The following is a 24,092-nucleotide window of genomic DNA, read 5'->3' on the forward strand; positions in this document are numbered from 1 at the left end:
TGCCAGGCTGCTTTCAGTAGAAGATCAGTTTCTTTGGAGTTTTAGACAACACTGAGATTAGCTCAGTCAGTTACACCAAGGTTGTGAGTCTGATTCCTGTATGGGCACTTAAATAATAGCTCGACTTAATAATCCTTATGGGTCCCTTCCAACTTAGAATATTCAGGGAAAACAACTGTGAGACAGAAAACAACTTCAAACAGATGAGTTTTTGCCAACAGCAGATCAGAAGGCTTTCAAGTCTTTAGGTTTCCGGCATGAGGAAGTACAACGACAATCACACCTGACACACTCCTAATACTGATCAACATCTTGTGGGCCAAAGCTGGAAGACCAAAAATTTCAACAGAGACAGTGATGTGAGTCTTTGTTTAGGGGTCCTACCCTGCCCAGGCAGATAATCCCCTTCCCACACTTTAACCCAAAACACTCCCTGCTGTACTGAGGCAGGCCATAAGAAAAACAGCAGCCAATATGCCTGAGGTGAGGACTGGCAGGACCTCACCACACATCCACTTCCCTTCTTCTCCTCCCCTAATCCAAACCATGTCTCACTTTCTGGAAGAGATGCACAACCTCTGATGTTGATATGCCTCAGTGCTGTTGATATGCCTCAAATCAATGGGTTCCAACACCTGCAGTTATCAAGAGGTGTTGAGAGTTTTCCCATCATTGTAAAGCTTCTCATGGGAGATGTAAAAAGCACAGGAGAAAAGGATTTTCACAGCTGAGTTAAAGGCTATAGGACCTGTGAAACTTGGAACCCATCCCCAGCTGCTCAAAGTGTTCTTCACCTTCTCCACCTCTATATAATTTAATCCCAAGGAGGACTAAAGGCTGATTGCATCCATATTTTTGTGGGAAAGAGTCTGAGTTATATGAGCACGGGGAAATACTGACATGAAAACAAAAGATGACATTCTGCTAGGAAATTTAGAGGTAAATCTCAGATTGCTCCACACAGGCCTTTTTCTCTCACTTGTATATCTGAAAAGTAACTTTAATCCTACCAGAATGAACATTTGTCTATAAATACCTTGTTTTGACTTAGACCCCCAAATTTCCACTATCTTGCACTCCGCGAAGCAATTTATAATTGCTTGAGCTTTCAAAAGAAGAAACAAGATCCAAGACTGACAATTCATGGCATTTTGAATGATATATTCTTCAAATTTCTCTATTTAAAGCACATAACGCATACAGTTCCGCTCATCATCCATGGCATTTTAATTAATATCCTAACTACTGTCCACATCAATCCATCTCTCAGAGTCTTTTAATTACAGGTTTAGAGACTGGGACAGCACAGCTGCATTAAATCAGAACTCGTGGTACACTGTTCTCCAACCAGAGCCTCAAAGTCTATCCTGGTATGAAGCTAATTTTCTGATTTCTCTTCCTCTCTGGCCATATTTTTTACTTTTTTCCCCAATCAAGAAACTACACCCACTAGCTGTTACAAGAAAATTAAAGCAGCACAATTACCCAGTTTCCCTAATCACTAGTTTCCCTAATATTAGTTTCAGGCCCTAACAGGTTTTACAGTGCCAAGTGAGCCTGGGAATAAAAGAATAAATAGTGAGAAAAAAAAAACCAGAGAGACTGACAAGGTAATCTAATCACTAGAGATATGTATTCTGTGAACAATACTAAATTAAAAATTAATATATTTTTATTTACTGGCATGACTGGAAAGATACCCTCAGTTTTTCCTGCATTAACTGTTGCAGCAACTTTACAAGCCTATTGCCCCACCACAAGCCCATCTGAAGTTTAGTCTAGAGATTTTTGATCCACAGACAAAGAATATATATTTACACTCATTACAATCACAAGAGTATAAGCCATATGATCTGCTTGCTTCCTCCAGACTTCCCAGCTATAAGCACCACATAATTCACATGGAACTCAGGCTAGCATACTAAGACCAGACAGAGTTATAAAAACCTAGATGTTTCCATCATCCTGGTCCAGAGCTGCAGTGCAAACATTTGACACTTGCGACCAAGATACTTTATCAGCTTGGATATTATCTGCTAAGAGGACTCCGAAAGCAGTCAGAGGGACAAAGCCATGTTCTGTCCCTTGGTAAAATAAATACTCTTTAGGAGTAAAAAAACAGTTTCCCATACTTCTGTGACGTTAATTCTTTAGTGCATCCTTTCCAGTAAAGAGAGATGTGAGAGTAATTCCTCCTCAAAAGAAGCAAAAGCCTCAAAATCCGGTCCTTGTTCATTACACCAAAGAGCTCACAAGACCAATTAATATCACACTTGTTGCATTACATTTAAGACTCTTCAAGGGAACCTTAAATGATTTGCCAAAACCCAAGTCAGTGGTTAGAGCATCATCCCACAATTTTCTTTTGAGCACCAAGGAAAAGAAATGTTTTCAAATGCTCTGCCTATTTATTTACCAACTTGGTGAAATGCACTAAAACGCAGATGTACCCAGAGAGGGAAAGACATCATTCATGGCTCTGTACAGCACAATTCCATCTAGTGCAAATTCCCTGTAAGCACAACATCAAGATGGTACATGCAGCTCCAGCAACTACCAGCACCCTACTCTCTTTCACCCAGCACTATCAGATGATTCTGCCTGATGCAAGAGGCCATAGGCAAGCACTCTACAGGCTGAAAAAATGCCCAGACATGAAATTACCTATCTTCTTTGATACTTAATTTGAGCACCTCCTAACAGCAGCTGCAAATCTGAACTTGCTCACACCAGCTTACACTGGTGCTCAAGGTTGTACTTGCAACCAACATTACATACATGTATGCTATTGTCTGTCTTCCAAAACAGCAGTTGTTCCAATCAGCCCTGAAAGGCCCTGCCCGTTTGCTAAAGAAAGGGGTTTCCCAGTGTCTAGAGGGCCATAAAGAATACTAAAGAGAAACCCCACACTTCATTAAAAATAAATGCACAAGTCTCCCAGCTGCTGAGCCATCACTGCTCAGAGCAAGCCATCTTATTAAGATTTTTTTTTTTTGGTGGCATCTGTTAAATAAAGCTCCAACACTGGAAAGATGATTACTGACGTTAATAACATGCAAAATATTCAGTGCCAGATACAATCACCAAACTCAACATAGATCACTCAATCCCAGCCACGAATCTTTCCTGGTGAAGGGAGTTCCTCCACTAGTCCTTGCAATTCCTTTACAAGCTGCTGCATACACATTAAAAAGTGACACCAACAAGAGGAGAGGTAGAGCTTATTTTCAATGTGAATCAGGTTTCCCTGCACTGTCCCCACTCCTCTCTTCCCACCCTGGTTTTAGATCACCTGCACAACCATTCAGGGAAAAGCCCCAACCAGAGTGACAGCAACTGGTCCTCTTCGAGCAGCTCAGATGCACCTCTCACGATCATCATCCACTCAACAGCATTCAGCCACAGCAAATCCCACAGTGAGAGAGAAGAGCAAGTATCAAAGGGCTCAGCTTCTGTCCCTGCCACCAGTTTCCCCACAAAACCTTCAGCAAGTCTCTTAAACCCTATGTGCTTCCTCACCCTCAGTTTGTAGTTTTGAGAATCCTGAAAGATGAACCGAGCTTCAGGAAGGCAGGTAAATGCAATCTAATTAGACATCAACAACCTAAATTACAAAGAATGAAAGCTCAGGACAGAAATCCTCAAGCTTATTCTCATCATGCCACTCTTGCTTAGAGCAAATAGGAATCTCATCAAACACACACCAAGGATAGAGTGGAACAATTTTATTCCCACCTGACATGTAAAGGGTCAGGTTCCTCTGCACACAGATGGCTGCAGGTGTGGTCTCAGCAGCTGCCAAAACATCTGTGCACATCAGGCCTTGTGAAGGATCACCTTCACCAATTTGAACAAATCTGCAATTTCAAACAACCACCACCATGTTACCATCACAATTAAATTTATATGAAGAGCTGCGAGACAGCACTATAATCAAAGGCATAAATAAATCTGCTAGCTAGCATCAAATCTGAAGCAAACATATCAGCATTTATGAGACAGAAGTGAGATGGCTTGTGAACACAGACTTTCCTCATTTTAGGCATACAGTGCATCAAAGTATTTTCTCCTAATGGCTAGGTGGTGGAGTCCAGTAAAAATTATATCCAGAATTACATTTCAGGTTCATGGTTCTTTCAAGCTATGCCAAAAGTCATAGACCACGTCCACATGCGCTCTGGCTAGTTTAGCAAAGGTGTCACCCCTGCAAACCAGGCATCTCATGACACAGATTTTGAAACAGAATTACTCAGCAACATGAATAATGCCTGTTAACCAAGGATTTAAAATTCAGGACACCTTCTCCTGTATTTGGATAACACTATCTACAAACTAGCCTCAGAGAGTAATGCTTAGCACTCTGCCTGAGAAATAAGTCTTTATCAATGCATCTCATACTGTTTAACCACAAAGCATCTCTCCCAGCACTAAACCATCAAGTACCTTAAAGGCAAGTAGCAAGTCACAAGAGTTCTGCAAGCTCTGTCATGCTCATTTAGTGATAGATTTTTGTAGGCTATGGCTAAGGTTTCTAAGCATCTGTACTCCCAATATTTTCCATCTTATTTTTTATTCCTGTAGACATGCTGCCATAACGTGTTATAGAAGCACAACTATATCAAGCTTCAACCTGCACCTCAGGAAGTCTTCCATCATCCCCATATCACCATTGGCCAATCAGAGCTCAAATCAGTCCAGTAGTTTAATTACCTAGGTAGCATCATCTCCTCAGATGGTAAGATTGACGGAGAGATAGACAACAGGTTAGCAAAGGCGTATAGAGCTTTTGGAAAACTCCATAAAAGAGTCTGGCGAAATAAACACCTGAAGAAAAGTACAAAGATCAGCGTTCACAGAGCCACTGTGCTGTCTACTCTTTTATACGGATCCAAATCATGGGTCATTTACCACCACCTGCGACTCCTAGAACGCTTCCCATCAACTCTGTCTCCATACAATCCTAAATATCCACTGGTCAGATTATGTGACCAATACATCTGTTCTAGAACAAGCAGCAGTCACAAGTATTGAGGCCATGCTGCTGAGAACTCAGCTGCGTTGGGCAGGGCACGTCTCAAGGATGAAGGACCACCGCCTCCCTAAGATCTTGCTCTATGGTGAACTTGCCACTGGTTGCCACGTGAGAGGAGCCCTGAAGAGGAGATACAAAGACTCCCTGAAACAACATCTCAGCCTTGGCCATATTGATCTTCAACACTGGTCTACTCTGGCCTCCAATCGGGAAGTCTGGAGACACACCATCTATAACACTGCTGATGCCTTTGAGAACACATGCAGGATCACTCTTGAGGAGAAAAGACAACACAGAAAGAATTGTGTCTTGCCGATACCATCCAAGGAATCTTTCTGCTGTGCCTTTTGCAACCGGATTTGTCTACCTCACGTTGGCCTCTTTAGCCACCAGTGCGCTTGTAGCAAATGTGGGTAGAGTCCTTCCCAAATCTTCATTCGTGAAGCCCAGCCATGATGATGATATCGAGCTACAGAATTGCACAGATAGCTTCGGATTTTTTTATGAAGTGGTACAAAAGCAATTTGCAAGCAAATTCCTACTTACGTGAATTACTGTGCCTGACAGACACTCTCTGTAAAGAAACAGTGATTTTTGTCTTCAAGGAGACTACTGAAGTAAGCAAAGGTTTGCAGAACTGTGTCCCAAGACTCCCACTAATCATTCCCTAAATTGACAGAGATGCTTTTGCTGAGAGGACAAAGATTTGCAAGGCCAGGCTCCTCTCCCAGAGGCGCAGTTAGTTTTTCTTTTGGGCCATAACATGTTTTCAGTAGTATCATCATAAATTTCAACTATGTCCTTTGATCCAGTAAAGCTTTATTTGCATTTACAGTGGTGCAAGCAGAATCAGAATCCAAGCTTTTACATACAACTTTTTAGGCACATTTCTGGAATTCATTTTAGCACGTACAAGCTATGTTTCGGATGTTCTCCCAGTTATTCTCTCTCCTTTCATATCCCCACATGAAACAGTAATAGTTGCATTGTCTTTTATGGGCTGAGGAAGTGAAGGAAGGGGAGGGACTTCCAGGAATTTTTAATTTATGTATTTTTCACCGTAATGCTGTTTTTTTATTTTTTTATACATACATGAAACTATATGTATGGACACCAAGAAAAAGAATTTGGAGGGCTCAGCCTAGCCCTTGGTTCCACATTTTTAAGCAACAGCACTCCAGCACAGCACGGATAATTACTATTTTATAGTTCTCTCTCCTTGCTTGACTCTATTTGAATTTTGAAAAGCTCTCTACATTAAGGCTTCTCATTAGCCATGTGAAGCCCAGTACTCTAGAAACAGTATTTAATTCAACCATGACCTCCCTTCTGGGCATTTCCTGGCAAAAAATGGCCAGATGGAAGAGCTGAAGACTGCCAAACATTCACTGCAAGGAAATGCCAAAGCAAGGGTCTTTACTGCTGATAAAAGCCATGGAAACATCAGAATGTAAAACAGAGTTGCTACCTTTTTTTCACCTCCATCTGCTTCACTAGAGCTGTGATTGCTGTTGTGATGGAATTGAAGGCACTGATTTTCACCCTGAGATTAAACTCTAGCACAGTAGCAAATGATAAAAGCAATTTTATTCCCTGTGTTACATCATTATGTTTATTCTTACATTACTACCAAGCAAGTTCCTCACACAGTGCTTTCATTTTCAGTGCCCTTCACCATGCTCATACTTAGAAGTTAGGCCTGATAAAAAATAGCTTTTCTCACTAGCCCTGGCTGGACTGAAACAAAGGATGTTATGATCTCTTTCCAAAGGAGAAAAGGAGGAAAACTCTTGCCCTCCACAATTCCCTACGACTCCTACTACTTTGTGAGTCAAACCTGTGTATTAATAAGATCTGGTGTTTATGCAATCCTGGATGCCAGTTCCACCATCTGGAAGTTCTCTATAAGGCATCCACAGTGCTCAAGGACAACTCTGCTTACACTTGCCAGGTGTATCAGTCTTGTCTGCCACAGGCGGTCAGCGCTGGCTGTGCACTGCACCAAGGCTCATCCTCCTCTGCTCTTCACCACCACATTTTTAGCGCAGCCAGCTCCTGAAGAAGTCTTCAGACCTTTTGGAGACTTTTGCTGAAAGGCCTCCAAACTCATCGTGCCTCAAAAGGATTCCTCACAGTGTCCACAACAATTAACCACCTAAATGAGTATATCACGCACCTTTACAGAGAGCGCAGCTGTATCAACACATCTAGAGCTGGACTACACCAGCAACACAGATACATTTATACCAGCTGAACACTCTAAAGAGATATGCAACTGACAACTTACGCCTGCATGGGAGCAGGAATAACCTGTACCAAATAGAGATGCCATTGTGCTGGTAGAACAGCGTTCATGCCAGGAGTCACACCAGCTGGACTTCTAATGGCCACGCAGCAATTACTGCAATAAAGAAATCATACCCCTTGTTGTCATAATTATACTGGTACAAAAATCTATGCACAGACCAGGCCTTATATCAGTTTAGGAAACCTACACAAGGGATTGTTTCTCTTTAATAAGATAGCCATTTATATAAATTTGTTTAAATCAAGACTTAAGACCTGAAATATTTTTTTTGTAAGGAGTGTGGTTTTGTTACCTGCATTCATGCTGACCTTGTAAATTAAGTCACTGACTTTGACAGCTCAGTCTTACGAATTCAAAGTTTGTTACATGAATAATAAACAAAAAGCAGTAGGAAAAAGGTTTTGCTTCAGTAGTTTGAGGAAACCAGAAGAATTCTAAGCAACTCCAGATAACATTGTGGTAAACATATATTAACACTGAAGGGTGCTGTTGCATTGCAGTGGCCTGTGAAAAACACCCATCTTGGCCATCCTAGAAATTTAATTCCATTTTCATCCTCAGTGCTTTGCCACCACTGTTGCAATAGGCAAAATCTACTCCACAAACAAAGAAAAGGATACAATTTACCTGGTTCTCAAACAAAAGCTGACAGAACAACCTATTTAAACGTCTTGCAGAGTTTTTACCCTGTCTCCATCAGAGGCTGTGTTCAACTATCCATATCAGGAGTCATATAGCAAACCTCTGTCACATACTGTCAACCTCAGGCATGAGAGGACTTTAAGAAGAAAAAGAAAAAAAGAAACAAAAGAGAGACAGAAAAGAGGCAACAGTGGAAAGCTTGAAAATCTAGTCATTTTACTTGTCCAACACATTTTCCCTTCTCTGCATTTATCTACGTATTCTTCCCTAATTTATTATTTAATATTCTTCCAAAATTTGGAACAACAGAAGCAGGATGCAATTCCCTTCTTTACCTACACCACTGAGCACTCAGCAACACAAGTCTCTAAAAACAAACAACAAGACAGAAAGTCACAGAAGAAAGGTCTGTTCAAGATGGATCAGACAGCTCAGTACCACAGCAGGTGTCACGGTGGCCACTGCCTGTCAAGAATGAAGGCACAAAGCTATGCAAGAAAGAATACTAATAAAACATCTGTCTTCTGCTGTTTCCCATGTTATAAGAGTGCAATAATTTACTCCAGAAGTTAAATAATTAAAATACCTAGCCTGGGCACAGGTTAAATGTGTATAAACACACATTTTACCAAGACCTTCTCTCATCTTCTCATAGAATAAAGCTATGCTACACATTTTCTGTTTGTGTAACAGCACTCTAGCACAGTTGAGCCATTTTATAAAAAAAAAAAAAATAGTTGCACAAGATGTTATCTATGTGATATCCACTACCAACTGTGCCAGCAATAGAAATACAAAAGGTGATCCTCACTAGCACCCCTGACTCATGTATTAAAAGAAAGTCAGATTTCTTTTCAAAGTATGATCTCTGACTCTGGGCTTTGCCTAACAAAGCATGACAGATCAAATCAAACACTGGCAGAGGTCAGCACTGCTCTCATTTCCTTCACTACCACTGTGCCAAAGGTCCAAGCCCCTGGCAGCCAAGCAGATGGATGGAGGGTGTCTGTGCTCCAGCATCACATTTTGTCATTTAATTCACAGGGAGAAGTGGGCCTGCTGAGGGCATGGGCAGCCATTTTTTTTCAGCCAACTCACCTACAGGACACATCCTCTGACAGAGGATGGTAACTTCCTAAACTTGAGAGATGCTGCTTTCCACATCTCTACAGCCTCCACTTGACTGGGCACAAGACTAGACCTGCAGCCATCCTGAGGAGGTTCAGAGTGTCCCACTTCAACTGCCCACACTGCTCTGGAGACAGCATTTTGGGATCCCAGAGGCCAAGCACATTGTTTAAAAACAATACAGAGGAAACTGCAGCAACACAAAGTGACCTGACTGGACACAGGATCACAGTGGTGATCTTCATGCCTAACACTGTTTGATACAACCACTCCAATTGCAACTAGTTGTTCCTTAACGTGGGCAAATTTGGGTACGTCATCATGGCATAAGCTCAGTGCCCCAGTATCCTAAGTCTGGTCCATACTAGGCTCCCAACATGCCCTACCACTGCAACAGCAGAACTGGTGGTTACTTTCAGACAGAAGAGGAAAACTGGGAAAAATTAAAACACATCTTTGATTTGAAGGCCAGAAAGCTCTGCTGATTTTTTTTATCATTATTTGTTTGTTTTTAAACTTGAACAGTGGTCTTTAACTGTCTTAGAGAGCACATCCACTATATCTCTTTATAAGTTTTATAGGAATAATACCAGAATTAAAGGTCTGCAGAACTGAAAGAAAAAGGTCAATGGAAGAGCTAGATGCCATTTTCTGTGGTACCGTCATCACTCAAGTAGGAAGACAAAATGCAGCTGATTGCCAGCAGAGTCTTTGGACTGACTTTCTAATAAATGTAAAAAAAAGGCATCACAGCCTTTGCTAGCTCTGCTGATTAAAGACAGAGCACTTCATCTGACTTCTTTTGCAATAAGATGACCATAATTCACATTTAATATGCTGCAAAGTCATCTGCCTTCCAAGTGCAGGAGCATGTTCTGCTGAAAGTCACTGCTGTTAGGTCAAATTTAAACTCAGTATTACAGGACAGAAATTACATTGTTATTAATAATATATAATAATGATAACGTTTTCCTTTAATACAGCATCTCTTCCCAAAGGATTCTCATGTTTTATAAACTCTGGACCAAGTTTTACCCACTGCTACAACCCTAACCTCTGCCTGATTTGCATGGGTGCAGAGGTATGTAGAAATTAATTAGAGATTGCATCCGATCTGTGAATTACTTCACTGCAGCTTGATGTTCCTCCCACTTCAGGGGTAGATCCAGCAATAACATTGCCAGTGCTTTAACAAGAAGTTCTCACAAACATATTCTGGACAGCAGGCCTATAATGCATGCCTGTGTGTTGCCAGTGCTTCCTGGGAAGGGGCAGGAAGGTAAGCATCTGAGCAGTACTATTTATGTTCATCTCTAAATAAAGATGCTCCCTCATGACCATGATCAAGTATAGAATAAACACCAATGAGCAAAAAAATTTAAGTGCTCCATAAGAGGAGCAGCTTCCGGAAGGCTGCAAAAGTCATACTCTGTATAGTCCTCAGGCAGAACAGACTCCTACCATGCATTACCACAATACAAACATTTTAAGAAGTAGTATTATCTAGACATGGCTGCAAACACGTGCTGTGAATATTCAGCACACAGCTCAGTGTTCCTGCCCTTAACTTAGGATGAAAGAGTAAGTAAAACCACTGTAAACAGAATTAAGGGTAACATCTCCAGAGATACGCTTTAAAAACATCTGGTACTTGACTCTTCCCTAAAGCACTTCCCCAGAAACACTTATCTGAACCTCAGGAATAAGTTCTCTTTAGCCAAGTTGATCTGACCCAAGAACCAACAGAACCAGACATGTAGAAATATCTGTACCTTCAAGATGAAATGCCACCAAGGCCTTCTCAGCATCACATGCAGTAAATCACTTCACCTGATGTGGCAGCTGTTTAGTCACACAGGGCAACAGTTTCAGTCAGGATCTGAAGAATGTCATACTTAATTGACTAAGGGGGAGGGATTACACTGGGAACAGTCATATGTTGACAGTTTTGAACTGGATGGAGGGTCACATCATATTGTCTGTACTAGCAACCCTTCTGATGCTGAGCACAAGTAGGCACTTCGGTGACATATTTTGACCCTGTATGCAAACACATCTTCCATGTCTGATCAGGTTTGGGATATGACCGAATTGCCAATGCACGCGGGCAGGGGAAAAGTGCACCACTTCTAGCAAACATGCCAAATTTTTCAGTTCACTGAGAAGGGAAAACACCCATTTTTAACAGTAGGACTGTTCTCTACGCTTACCTAAACATTCAGCTGTTGATCTTTCTTGACCACCAAACAAGCAAGTCAGTCAGGACATGAGTTTTGTATTATTCTACAGGGAACAAATACAAAGCAATAAAAAAAAAAAAGAGCTCCTAAGTGAACAGGACAGACCAGAGGCAGGAAAGGGACAGAGTCAATCAGAGCCATTTTGTATATGCAAACAAGGAATTTGTTTCCTTTCATACAGAAGTGACAGAGGCCATCAGCGTATTTCACATAAAACGGCACTGGTTTTATTCGTGCTTTTGGTCATTGTTCAAACCAGCCTGATTTCCAACTCTCTCTTGAGCTCAGTCTGTTCCAGAGACTTGCCCAACAGTGGTCTCACTCCTCACAAAGCTACCATGCAGAGTCAGACCCAGCTCAGGAACCTGTTTCTAACAGACATGAGCAGCAGAGGCTTAGAGGAAAAGTTAACAGGGCAGGCTTATAGCTTTATTTCTCCCATTTTCTCCCCTCAACAGCTGCCAGGAAGCCACAGTTTGGGGACTTCCTCAGCTGGGGTATGTATTCACACATCTGTTTCAACAGCGGTTGTTGGGCCACCTTGCCAAAAACACATTTCAAGCAGCAACACATCCACATGTCAGGCGTATCAGTGAAAACAAAACAACCAAGTCCTTCTCACTGAGTGGCCCAAGTTAAACACAGCTGCAGAGACACCTGTTTCACTCCACCTTTACCTCCAGAGTCCGCATCAGAAATAGGCCAGAGTGGACTTAACGTGCTGCAAATTCACAGTGTAAACACGGCGCTAGATGGGTGATGGAAACACCACCAACTGCTTCCTCAGGCTTTTACTTTTTAGTAATTGAAACCTCACCAAATGAGCACACAGCTTTGGGCAACAAGACAATTTAAAATAAAACACAGGTACAAAAGACAGGCTCTTCCCAGGCAAGACATGCATCCTGTCATAAGGAAGCCAGACGTGCATGTATTAACAAGTAACTCGAGTCTTCCTCAACCTTTTCTACTGCAATGCAGGGTATCATGTATAGACCTCCTGAAGCCTCTATCTATGGGTAAAACGTCTGGAGTCACCATTTATGTCCCATCACTAGCTGGTACATAATATTTCTCATGTGAAATTTCAAGAGTAAGTAATGCTTTTCCATCTTCCGCTTTGCTCAGTCTATACAACATTGTCCCTGCTTACCAGAGGCTTCTGAACCCCCCACTTGATGAACTCCACCCCCTCCTTCAAACCAAAAAATAAAGCAAAATAAACACTCCCAGGCACAGCAGTTCCCAAGCCATGAACCACAAGCAGGATCAGGAGATGGAGCTGCCAGAAGGGAGATATTCCTCTCAACAGTTTAGGAACCACTGCTCTAGCTCCCTGTTTGCACCTCTATGCAAGAACTTTCTAAGTTACAGATACAATACATATATTAAAAAAAAATTACCTCTGAAATAACTGGGAGAAGAGTTATTTATTTTCTAAGATACATTTCTGTAAATAATCCTTTAAGTAATACACTAAAAAAAAATTATCACATGTCGCACATTATCATCTTGTAACCTGTTCAATCCCTGCTTAATGACCATGTCATGCATTTTTACACAAACTTTGTTACCCCGCAAGATAAAAATAATGACCACTGAGGAAGAGAATAAAACTCTATTGACTAGAGGTGAAAGAGAATGGTGCTGTACCAATAAACAGTGAGAAAATACCTTTTTTCCTGCTCCAGTCTGTTGCTGGCAAATTACATCAGCGAGTTATCAGTAACATCTCAGCTACACAGATTCATATAATCATTCATAAATTCAGCTCATGTTTGGGAACAGATTTTTTTTTTCTTCTTTAGCTGTAAATATTCAGAGAAGGACAAAACATATTATTACTTTATTATGCTAGCCACGTGTGTCTGGCCCTCTGAGAAAAAGCACACCAATTGTATTTCTTTATTATTTCAGAAATTTTGTTCTACCAGATGCCTTTGTTCTGCCTGAAACCTCATGGGACTCTACCTCTGAGAGCACAGGCAAGATGGGTCACTTCCATGAGCAACACCTGCAGGAAAGAGTGTCACAGGAAAACTGACACAATTGTCACCAAATTATTGTGTGTCAAACATGAAACCTTGTTACTGTCCTTTACATAAGTTTTTCGGTATACGTATTTTTACATTACAAATTCATCTGCACATCATTCTGGCAAGCAAGTCAGGCTTCTGATGCAAGTGCTGTATCTTCAGGAAAAAGTCTACAGTACAATACAAAAGAAAAGCAAATGTTCTGACTCAAAGACAAGCATTTCCGAGTACAGAAAGTAACACTGAGCAAAGCTTCCAGACAAATGCCTACACTGTACTTGAGGCAGGATTTTTTCTTTAGGCACTGCCTTAATTTCCCTAATTGCTTAATTTTAAAGGTTGAAAACACTAGCTGGCTGCGATATTAGCAGCATTTGAATAGTGACTAATTCTAATGAGTATGCTAGTAGCAATGTAACACTACGACACGCTACACACATTTATGAGGCCGAAAGCGATAGCAATCAGCCTACATAGCTGCAGCCCCAGAGCCAAACCAGCCACCCTGGCTCGTTAACCTCCACGCTCTCTGCAGCGACGACGACTCGCAGCATTTTCCTCGCATTCTCACCCTTTCCCACCTATAATTCTAGGGACAAAATAAGGCTTCTTTAATCCGAAGGGTGCTCCCACTAAAACCCATGGTAGAGCCAGTGTCCGAGGAGCATGGATCACGAAGCTGGAAGAGTAAAGCCAGGACTGGCGCTCACACAAGAGAAAGCGAGATTCGGCCCGCTTTGGCACGCCTGAAACCAGAGACGCTCACCACAGTGCATGCCTACTTTTTCAGTCCCTCCTTCCCTTTGTACGTGAGCTTCGTTAAGCCTCGGCTGTAACAGCGTTTCCTCTGCTGTCACCGCTTCCTGCCTCCCCCCTGGTTCCCAGATGGAGTCCCGGGGCCGGGGGCAGCGCCGGCACTCCCGACCCCCCCCCAGCAGCGCGGGTGTCCCCATGGCGGGAGCGATGCTCGACTCCCCGCTCCCCTGCCAGGGGCGGATGGAAACCGCCGGCCAAACGCGGGTGGGATGACTATTTTCTCCCTTTTTTACCGCGACTGTCTCCACGACACGGATGACACCTGCTCCCTCCTCCCGCTGCCCTGGGTGTCAGGCCCGGCCCTGCCCTGGCTTGCCCGAGCATCCTGGAGGGGCGGGTGCCCGCTGCCAGGGAACACGCCGGCGGGGACCGGGGATGCGGGATGTCACACCGAGCTGCCGCAGCGCCATCGCCCGCGCCCCGCCGGTCCTCGGCCTGCCCCTCTCCAGAGACACAGGGAAGGAAGAAGGGAAGGGAGAGCAAAGCAAAGGGAAAACTCCCCGCTGAGGTGGGGCGCAATTCCATTCAGCCCGAGGCGAGCGCGAACCCCGAGCCCGAGGCGGGGTCGCCCCTCCGGTCCCCCCGCACTCACCCAGGGTCTTGACGGCGACCTGCCGGGTGAGCGGCGGCGGCAGGTTGACGCAGACCAAGTCGACGTCCTGGTGCAGCAGCACCTCGTCGATGCGGCTGGTGTAGAAGGGGACGCTCATCTCCTTGGCCAGCTCCTCCGCCTCCTCGGGCGTGCGGCCCCACAGCGCCTTCACGGCGAAGCCCTCCGCCTTCAGCAGCGGCACGATCACCCGCGCCGTCAGCCCGGTGCCGAACACCCCCACCCCGGGCAGCATGGCGGCGGCGAGGCGGGCGGCACGGCACGGCGAGGCGAGCCGCTCTCTCCTTCTCTCAGCAGGGAGAGGGAGGCAGCCCCCGCTGGATACCGCCGCTGCCGCCGCCGGGGCCAGGACCGGCCGCCCCCCGCCTCAGCAGCGCCTCGGCCGCCGGCTGCCCCGCCATGCCCGCACCATCCCACACACGCCCCCGCGGAGGCGCCGCCGCTGCCCTCCCCTCAGCGGACGCGGGGGCGACCGCCCTTCCCCGGGCGGCGGCGCGGGCTCAGCGCCTCTCCTCTGCCATGTTCGCCGGCGCCCGCTCGCCGCCGGGAGGGCGGCGCGTCGCTGTCACCTCCCGGGTGTTCCTGCACCGCCCGCACCGCCCCCGCCGCACCATTGGCGGCCGCTCGCCCCGGCACCGCCCCGACAGCGGCACCGGCGCCGCGGGGCGCCCCCTGGGAGCCGCCGGCCCGCCCGTCCCGCAGCACCGGGGTGCAGGAGGGGCGCGGTGCAGGTGCGGTCCCGAGGCACCGTGGGGTTGGCCGTCCGCCTGGCGGGTGGGTGTCGGGGCACCTGCGGAGACATATCCCGCCCCGCCTCTTCACCCACGGCAGAACCGCTGAAGGGCCGTGGTGGTGGGGAGTCAGGGAGTCACGCCCCGGTAAAGGCACGGGAGAGCTGGGAGAGCCACGGCGGCAGACCGGCGTAAGCTGATCGTGTGCGTCGCCCCGCGGTCCGTCTCCCTCTGAGACAGTTCTCCGGAGCGGAGATGTCCCAGAGCACGAGGGGAGCTGCACCGAGCCCTGGCACCTGCCGGGCGCGGGGTCGGACTCCGGCTCCTACCATGCCCGTGCCACTCGCCTGGGATGCCCAGCCGATATGTCCACCACCCATCCCATCCCAGACTGTTGGTCATTCATTTCCCTCACAAATATCACGCCTCTGCAGCTTTACATTGGTTCTTTTTCTTTCTTTCTTTTTTTTTTTTTTTCCCCAGCAAAGCATCAATATGAGAATCCCCTTCTCCATGGATCTACTTACACAGTCCTAAAAACCATGGATTTGCTAAGGCGGCTTAGGAAGCTTTAGCTACTGCTGCCCAGCCCATGGCATTTGTCCACGGTCTCTGGAAGCCTGGCAGAAGCCCAGACAGAGCACCAAACAGCCCAGGCACAGAAAGTTAAATTTACTGTGGGCAGCAATCCTGCCTCCTTTGCAGACCTGGTGCTGTGCTCTAGGTCTGTCTCAGGAGCGCCTGGTTTGCTGAAGGCATCTCAGGGATTTCATCAGCAGGTGCGTAGCACGCAACTCATAGAATCAGAATGGCTTTAGTTGGAAAGGATCTTAAAGATCATCTAGTTCAAACCCCCTACCGTCAGCAGGGACACCTTCCACTAGACCAGTTTGCTCAAAGCCCCATTCAACCAAGCCTTGAACACTTCCAGGGATGGGACATCCACAGCTTCTCTGGGCAATCTGTTCCAGTGCCTCACCACCCTCACAGTACAGAATTTCTTCCTAATATCTAATCTAAGCCCACTTATCACCATATGCCCTTGTAAAAACTCCCTTTCCAGAAGAGCAAACCTTCCAGAACCACTGCAGTGCCCCGTGCCACATCCTGCTCATCCCACCTTTGCCCTGTCTGGGCTGAATGCTGGTCCTCCAGAGCTGCGCTCCTGCCAACCTGGAGGCTGCCAGATGGGCCCAAGAGTGGCCGAGGACTGCAGTGCCCATTGGTCCCACACAGGTCTGTGCAGAGCTGGTTCCCACAGAGATGAATCTCTGCACTGGCTTTGTGCACAGATCAGCTGGTCTGAGAGCACAGTATCTCCTGTGAGTGCCACACAGTCACACCACAGCCTAATTCACTCTTTGGAAGAAAAATTATGAAACTTGCTGCTTCTGATTAAAAGATAAGGATAAAGACGATTTTCCACATGTTGTCTTTTTTACCAGCTCCTAAGAGAAAGGAAGACAAGGGTAAGGAAGGAAAGGGAGGAAGGAATGAGAAGAGAATGAAGGGAAAAGGAAAGAAAAGACAAAAGAAATTAAAAACCTTTCCTTTATGAGACTCCTGGAAATGTGCCAAGGACAGTGTTGCAAAAGTAATCCACCAGTGTTCAAAAAATGAGGCTTGGAAGCCAGCAGTCTTTTCCCATACTCTGTAAAGAGGTGGAGTGGGTTTTTTTTCTTGCCACCATCTCACAGCAAACACTTCTTCATTACAAAAAGCAGAGTCACTGAAAGGATTGCTGTGAGTTAAACATGTTTTGCTTTCCATGTGCTATTAATGCTGAAGTGAAGGAGATGGATGCTCTTTGGCTTCTGACAATTGAAACACAATCCAGATACATTTGTCAAAGAACTGCAAGAGTATTACCTTTCTTTAAGATACAAAGATTGCTTTGGGACTCTCTATCAGACATTCAAACCTGTTCATACAGGGTGTTCCCAGGACAAGCAATTTGGAATATCTGTCTTATTTGCTTGTCTGTGCATAATAAAAAACCCCAAGAAAGTAGCCAGGTTACATGAACAGGGTAAATATGTTGGAATAGGTTGAAGAAAAATAGATGCTATGTGACTATTTAGTCATTATATAGCTTTTGTTACTTTAGTAGGCACAAGCCACTTTATGAAGATCTGTGTAAGGTCACTGTTTAGAGAAATACTTGGTAAGGCATTCAAACTGGGAATTAAGGACTAGGGAATGAAATTATGCATTCTGCTATGTCCATTGTTTCCCTAAAAAGAATTTTTCGTTGCAGTACTTCTAATTTTTTTTTCCCCCAGAGTTGGCGAATGGCACCTGGCCCTCAACACTGCACTAGCCAAGTCAACCTCTGAGCAAGCCTGAATTACTGCATCTGCAGAAGCTCTGTGTTCCCCTCATTTGCTGCTGGGACTTTGGGGGCCACACCCCATACTGCTGTACTGGAGAGGGGTCAAATCTTTCTCAGTTAATTGTGTGAAATGGGGTCACCATGTTGCACCTACCTATCTTCATGAACACCCAGAAGGACTGAGGGAAGCCAGTGAAGGACCACTGGCCTTTCAGGAATCCAGGCTACGTCCTCACCATGATGTAGGTGACTGCAAACATGAATGAAAGCAGAATCTTTGCTCAAATACACATCACTAGTGCTTGCAGTTATCAATTACTTCTAATTTGAAGTATTATCATATCTAGGCAAGATTTTTTTGTGCAAAACAAAAAAGATTAAGACAACAAAGAAGTCCCTCACTTTGAAGGATGTGTCTAGCCAGGACCAAGGTTCTTTGAGTTGAGTGTATTGAACTATGAAGCCTCAGGTACTCTGTATATTAGACCTCTACACTTCTAAACCTGTCAGTCTTGTCAAGAGAGCCAGCATTTTGTTCTGAAGGTTGCTAAAGCTTCCTTCAGCGAAGACACGCACACAGAGATTTCTCTCACAGAGACAGTAATTTTGTTCTTTCTTGATTTTTTTTTTCAAGAACAAAGTTGCACATAGGAAAAAAAACAAAGAAACCCATGAAAGTCTCATACATCCTTTTTCTGTATCTAAATTCTGTAAAAAAACTGGCAGGAAACTAATAAAAGTGTTGCAGTCACAATTCTGATCCTTTTATATATTTCAGTTGAGTTTTGTGGCTCCAGGTCATTATACCGTACAATGTACATATTAAGTATATTACCAACTTTATGTGAGAAATCCCAACTCAATAGCACTTCTACAGAATTCTGATACAATTGTTTGCAAAGATTTGAAACTGTCTTCTCAGTTGAATTTCATATATTGCATGAAATTCTTTCTGTACAACTGTATTGGTTTCTTCTTAAATAAGTGTTGAAAATATAAGTCAGAAATCCTTGAGTTCTTAATGTTATTTAATTATTTTTAATAATTAATAATGTAAAATATATTTTCTTTAAATTAATTTTATTTAATTACTTTAAAAGTTTTTATATATCTTTTGTATTCAGTTTTATTATTATTAAGGTAGCTATTGAGTTGAAAGTACTAGATATAAAAGGCATAAAAGAATCAATCAAGCATATATGACATGAAAATATGCATCATCTGTTGGCATAAGTAAAATGCAGAAAGTTGGTGGTTTCCCAGAGACAGATAGCACTTAGTCAATAAATGTTCTCAATTTACTTTCTGAATCTGTTTGAAGGCATCTTCCCACTTATTGCAGAGCTTTCTCTTGTACAGCCTGCTCATCTCCACACAAAGATAAGATCCACCTGATAAGAGTAGCAGGGTCCCACACTGTTTCTTTCTTACTTCTCTGTACTTAAAAGAAAATCTGGTCTTTTTCAGATTTTTTAAACATTTATCCAGTCAGACTCCACAGCTGAGTTCCTCAAACCTCTCATACGTCTGTCTGAACAACAAGGGAAAGAGCTGAATAATATATAACTTCAGTGAAATCCTGAAATGGAGCTTGCTGTCTCTCCAGATACTTCTCAATTTCCAGAATTTTAAGATTATTTAGCTCATTTCCTTTTACATAGATCAGTGTCTTTAAACGTGAAACAGCTGTGGATTTTCATTAACCAGTCGATTTCTTCTGGGGTATAAGATTAGTGAACACCACTACTGGGCTTCTTCTGTAACTTTGAGCCTTGAAATTATTTGCATGGAAATAATAGTACTTCAGAGATGAGGAAAAAGTGGTGAATCAGACCTGTCTGGTTCTCCCACTCAGCTATACTGACTCATCCTCAGCTTTAATGTGCAGCACGAGAAAGAATGTGTGAGCTGAGTTGCTCAAGTCCTTTTTTACATCTTATGACACAACTGGCAGTTTCTCAGGCTGTCAGGAATTTGTTCTTGAGAAGAGCTGGTTTGTTTAAGCATCTCTTTGAATGCATTTCCACTGAGGCAATCACAGAAGTTCTTGCTCTGAGATCTGAAGGCAGGAATTGCATTGCCTTTTGTAGTATTAAATGGTCCAACATGCAACAGAGAGAACTAGAATAGACCATATGGCTAGCAAAGGGGTCATAATACATTCAGCCCTCCTCTATTCTGATCAGTGGGAATTGTGACCATGCCTGGGGTCTCTGAGCCTGCTCAGTATGATTTCAACATTTTTCCTTCACAGTTTCCAGAGCCTTTGTTTAGAAGATACATATGCCAAGTGTGGATGGGCTGTGAGGAAGATACTGAGGCTTCAAGAAACTACATCATTAAAAAGATACTTCTGAAGGCATTGCTGCTCTTTTCACTAAGGTACAGATGAGGACCTAAATAATTACAATTTCCACTCTTTGACAATCTATGACATCCTATGAAGACAAGTGCAGGTATTCTCACTTTACATGCGGAGAAATTAAGGCTGAGAAAAATGAGTGCAATGTTCTCTATTGTTCTCTGTTGGGTCTTTTTGGGTGTTTGAGGGCAACTAGGCACGCAAAACGGGATGCTCAGCTGGTGTACACTTATAGTTTTGGTCTGGCTGGCTTTCTTAAACTCCTGTTGGTCACAGTTTTAATAACATGAAAAAGCAGATAGAGAACCTGTTAGCAATGATGTACATGGGATCACCTAATGAAAGTAGGGAATAGGCGTACAGCATGGGTGCAACCAGGACTCATGATGGTGTAATATGTACCTAAAGCTCACATCAGTCATTCCCTCCTGACAGAAACAGTATGCAGCAGACAGCAAACATGCAAGCACTGGATCATCAGATGTTGCATGCTACGCACCTGCTGATGAAATCCCTGAGATGCCTTCAGCAAACCAGGCGCTCCTGAGACAGACCTAGAGCACAGCACCAGGTCTGCAAAGGAGGCAGGATTGCTGCCCACAGTAAATTTAACTTTCTGTGCCTGGGCTGTTTGGTGCTCTGTCTGGGCTTCTGCCAGGCTTCCAGAGACCATGGACAAATGCCATGGGCTGGGCAGCAGTAGCTAAAGCTTCCTAAGCTGCCTTAGCAAATCTGTGGTTTTTGAACTATGTATGTAGACCCATGGAGAAGGGGATTCTCATACTGATACTTCGCTGGGGAAAAAAACCAACAGCGTGAATGAGCCATATAGAAATTCTTAATTCTGAAAAACGGATTTGAGCCTAAGTGTTAGTTTGTGTCATATCACACTTGTTAAGTACTGTGCAAATAGCTGTAATATGCTGCCGAAGTGCTTATTATTTTAGCAATATTACATTGCACATTGTTTGCAGGGCAGCTGAGATGTGATACTTTGGGATGAAAATAGAAAAGAATCATCACTTTATTAGTCATGCAGGAGTTCATGAGAGCAAGCACGTATGATTTCTAGACTTCTAAGCCTGCCCATGAAGGGTGGAATTTGCAAGGGTTTTAGTTTGGTAGAAACCCTCCTTTTGTCATGGAATCATAGGATCATAGAATGGTTTGGGTTGGAAGGGACCTTAAAGATCATTTAGTTCCAACCCCCCTGCCGTGGCCAGGGATGCCATCCACTAGATCAGGCTGCTCAGGACCCCATCTAACCTGGCCTTGAACACTTCCCAGGGTTAGGGCAGCCAGTAACTTCTCTGAGCAACATGTTCCAGTGCTGCACCACCCTCTCAGTAAAGAATTTATTCCTAATATCTGATCTAAACCTGCTGTCTTTCAATTTAAAACCATTGCCCCTTGTCCTGTCACTATTTACCCGTATAAAAAATCCCTCTCCCTCCTTTTCATAAGCCCCCTTAAGATACTGGAAGGTCACAATGAAGTCTGCTGGAGCTTCCTCTTCTCCAGGCTGAAGAACCCAAGCTCTCTCAGCGTGACTTCCTAGTAGGAGAGGTGCTCCAGTCAGTCCTCTGATTATCTTCATGGCCCTCCTTTGGACCCATTCTAGCAGATGCACATCTTTCTTGTGTTGAGGACCCCAGAGCTGGATGCAGCAGTCCAGGTCCAACATGTGAGTCCAGGTGAGGTCTCACAAGGGCAAAGTAGAGGGAGAGAATCACCTCCCTTGACCTGTTGGCCATTTCTCTTTTAATGTAGCCTGGGATGTAGTTGGGCTCCTGGGCTGCAAGTGCACACTGTTGGCTCATGTTCAGCTTTTCATTAATGAGAACCTTCAAGGTGTTCTCTTCAGAGAACAATCTCAATGATCTCTTCTCTGAATCTGTACTCATGTCTTGGATTGTCCCAGTCTAGGTGCAGCATCTTGCACTTGGACTTGTTGAACTTCACGAGGTTCTTGTGGGCCTCTCAAGCTTGTCCAGATCCCTCTGGATGGCATCCTGTCCTTCTGTTGTGTCAGTCTCACTGCTCAGCTTCATGTCATCTGCAAACTTGCTGGGAGTGCACTCCATCCCACTGTCTGTGTCATTGATGAAGATATTGAAGAGCATCGGTCCCAAAACAGAGCCCCCAGGGACACGATTCATCACTGGCCTCCACCTGGACATAGAGCCATTGACCACAACTCTCTGGCTGTCCCCATCCAGACAATTTTGGACAATACTCTCAGGCACATGGTGTGACTCTTGGGGATGGTCCTGTGCAGGGCCAGGTGTTGGACTCCATGATCCTTGTGCGTCCCTTCCAACTCATCAAATTCTGTGATTCTGTGATAATTCCTTATCCACTGAAGAGTCTCTCCATCACATCCATGCCTCTCCAATTTGGAGATCAGGATGTCATGTGGGACCATGTTGAAGGCCTTATAGAACTCTAGATAGATGACAATTGTAGGTCTTCCCTTGTTGATCGTTGCTGTCGCTCTATCATAGATTGGTCAGGCACAATTTGCCTTTAGTAAAGCTGAGCTAGCTGTCTTGGATCACCTCCTTGTCTTTTATGTGCCCTAGCTTAACTTTATGAGGATGTGGTCCACGATCTTCCAAAGCACAAAGGGAAGGCTCCCCAGTCTGGAGTTTTCCAGATCTTCCTTTCTCACCTTTATAAAAATGAGACCGATGTTTTCCTTTATCCAGGAACTTCACCTGACTGCCATGATTTTTCAGATATGGTGGAGAGTGGCTTGGCAACAACAGCAACCACTTCCCTAAGGACTCTAGAATGTCTGTCATCCCACAGACTTGGCTATTCCGCTTCATCAAGTGATCCCAAACCTGCTCTTTGCTTTTAGTGGGAGGATTTCACTCCCCCCACACCCACCCTGAGGATCAGGGACTTGAGAGGAGTGGGAAGCCTGACTGCCAATGGAGACTGAGATGAAGAACTCATTGAGTACCTCAGCCTTTGCCATATCAGTCGACACCAGTGCACCCTTCTTTTTTATAAGGGGGGTACACTCTCCTTCACTTTTTTTTTCTGACCTAAGTGCTTACAGAATCCCTTCTTGTTATTCTTCACATCCCTTGCCAAATCCTGTTCCAGCTTTGCCTTGGCTTTCCTGATACCATCCCTGCATATGCAAACCCTATACTCTCCCCAAGTCACCTGTCCCTGCTTCCACTGGCTGTGCATTTCTTTCTTACTCCTCAGTTTGACAAGCAGATCCTTGCTCAGCCATGCTGTTTTCTGGCCTGCCTTGCTTGATTTCCTACACACCAGGATAGAGAGCTCTTGTGCTCTAGGGAAAGTGGCCTGGGAATATAAATCAAGGCTGCTCCACACTGGAGTTAACCACCTCCCTCCTCAACTGTCCTCTCTCTGAAAGCAGCTGGGATTTCAACATGACTTGAAAGAAATTGTAATGGATACAAGTTATGGAATAGATGTTAGAGGAAAATACATCTTTTGCATGAATAAGTTTTAATTGTCAGATGTGTTAAATACTGCAGACTTGGACAGCCTTTCAGGGTACTGAAATCAGTTTAATTTCACAATGGAAAACCTGCTGCTGTTTAACAAAGGCTCAGTGATTCAGGCAGAGTAGGCAGGAATTTCTGTCTACCTGTTGAAACAAGCCCATGTCCTGTGTACACTAAAAAGATATTGAATCCCAGGAGTGTCTGTTTCTCAGGAATAGATAACCCAGCTAACTGACTCTGGAGAGTGCTCTTTTCTAATGCAGGCTTGTGTCCTGACGCTGGTCTTTATACATATATTTTTTTAATTATATTCAGTACAGAAACTTGCACTTTTCCTATAATCTGTCCAAAGATCCAGATTTGT

At 44.3% G+C, this 24,092-nt stretch overlaps 1 protein-coding gene across 1 annotated transcript in view; it reads right to left on the bottom strand.

The window, feature by feature from the left end:
- The window catches only part of GFOD1 (glucose-fructose oxidoreductase domain containing 1), a 73,566-nt gene extending 58,213 nt beyond the window's left edge, over positions 1 to 15,353 (bottom strand). The window contains exon 1 of the mRNA XM_032699296.1: positions 14,795 to 15,353. Coding sequence (XP_032555187.1) covers positions 14,795 to 15,047 — 253 coding nt within the window. The 5' untranslated portion in view covers positions 15,048 to 15,353. The remainder of the gene's footprint in view (positions 1 to 14,794) is intronic.
- Positions 15,354 to 24,092: the final 8,739 nt, after the last annotated feature.

This window comes from Chiroxiphia lanceolata, chromosome 1, assembly GCF_009829145.1.
Source record: "Chiroxiphia lanceolata isolate bChiLan1 chromosome 1, bChiLan1.pri, whole genome shotgun sequence".
Lineage (NCBI taxonomy): Eukaryota > Metazoa > Chordata > Aves > Passeriformes > Pipridae > Chiroxiphia > Chiroxiphia lanceolata.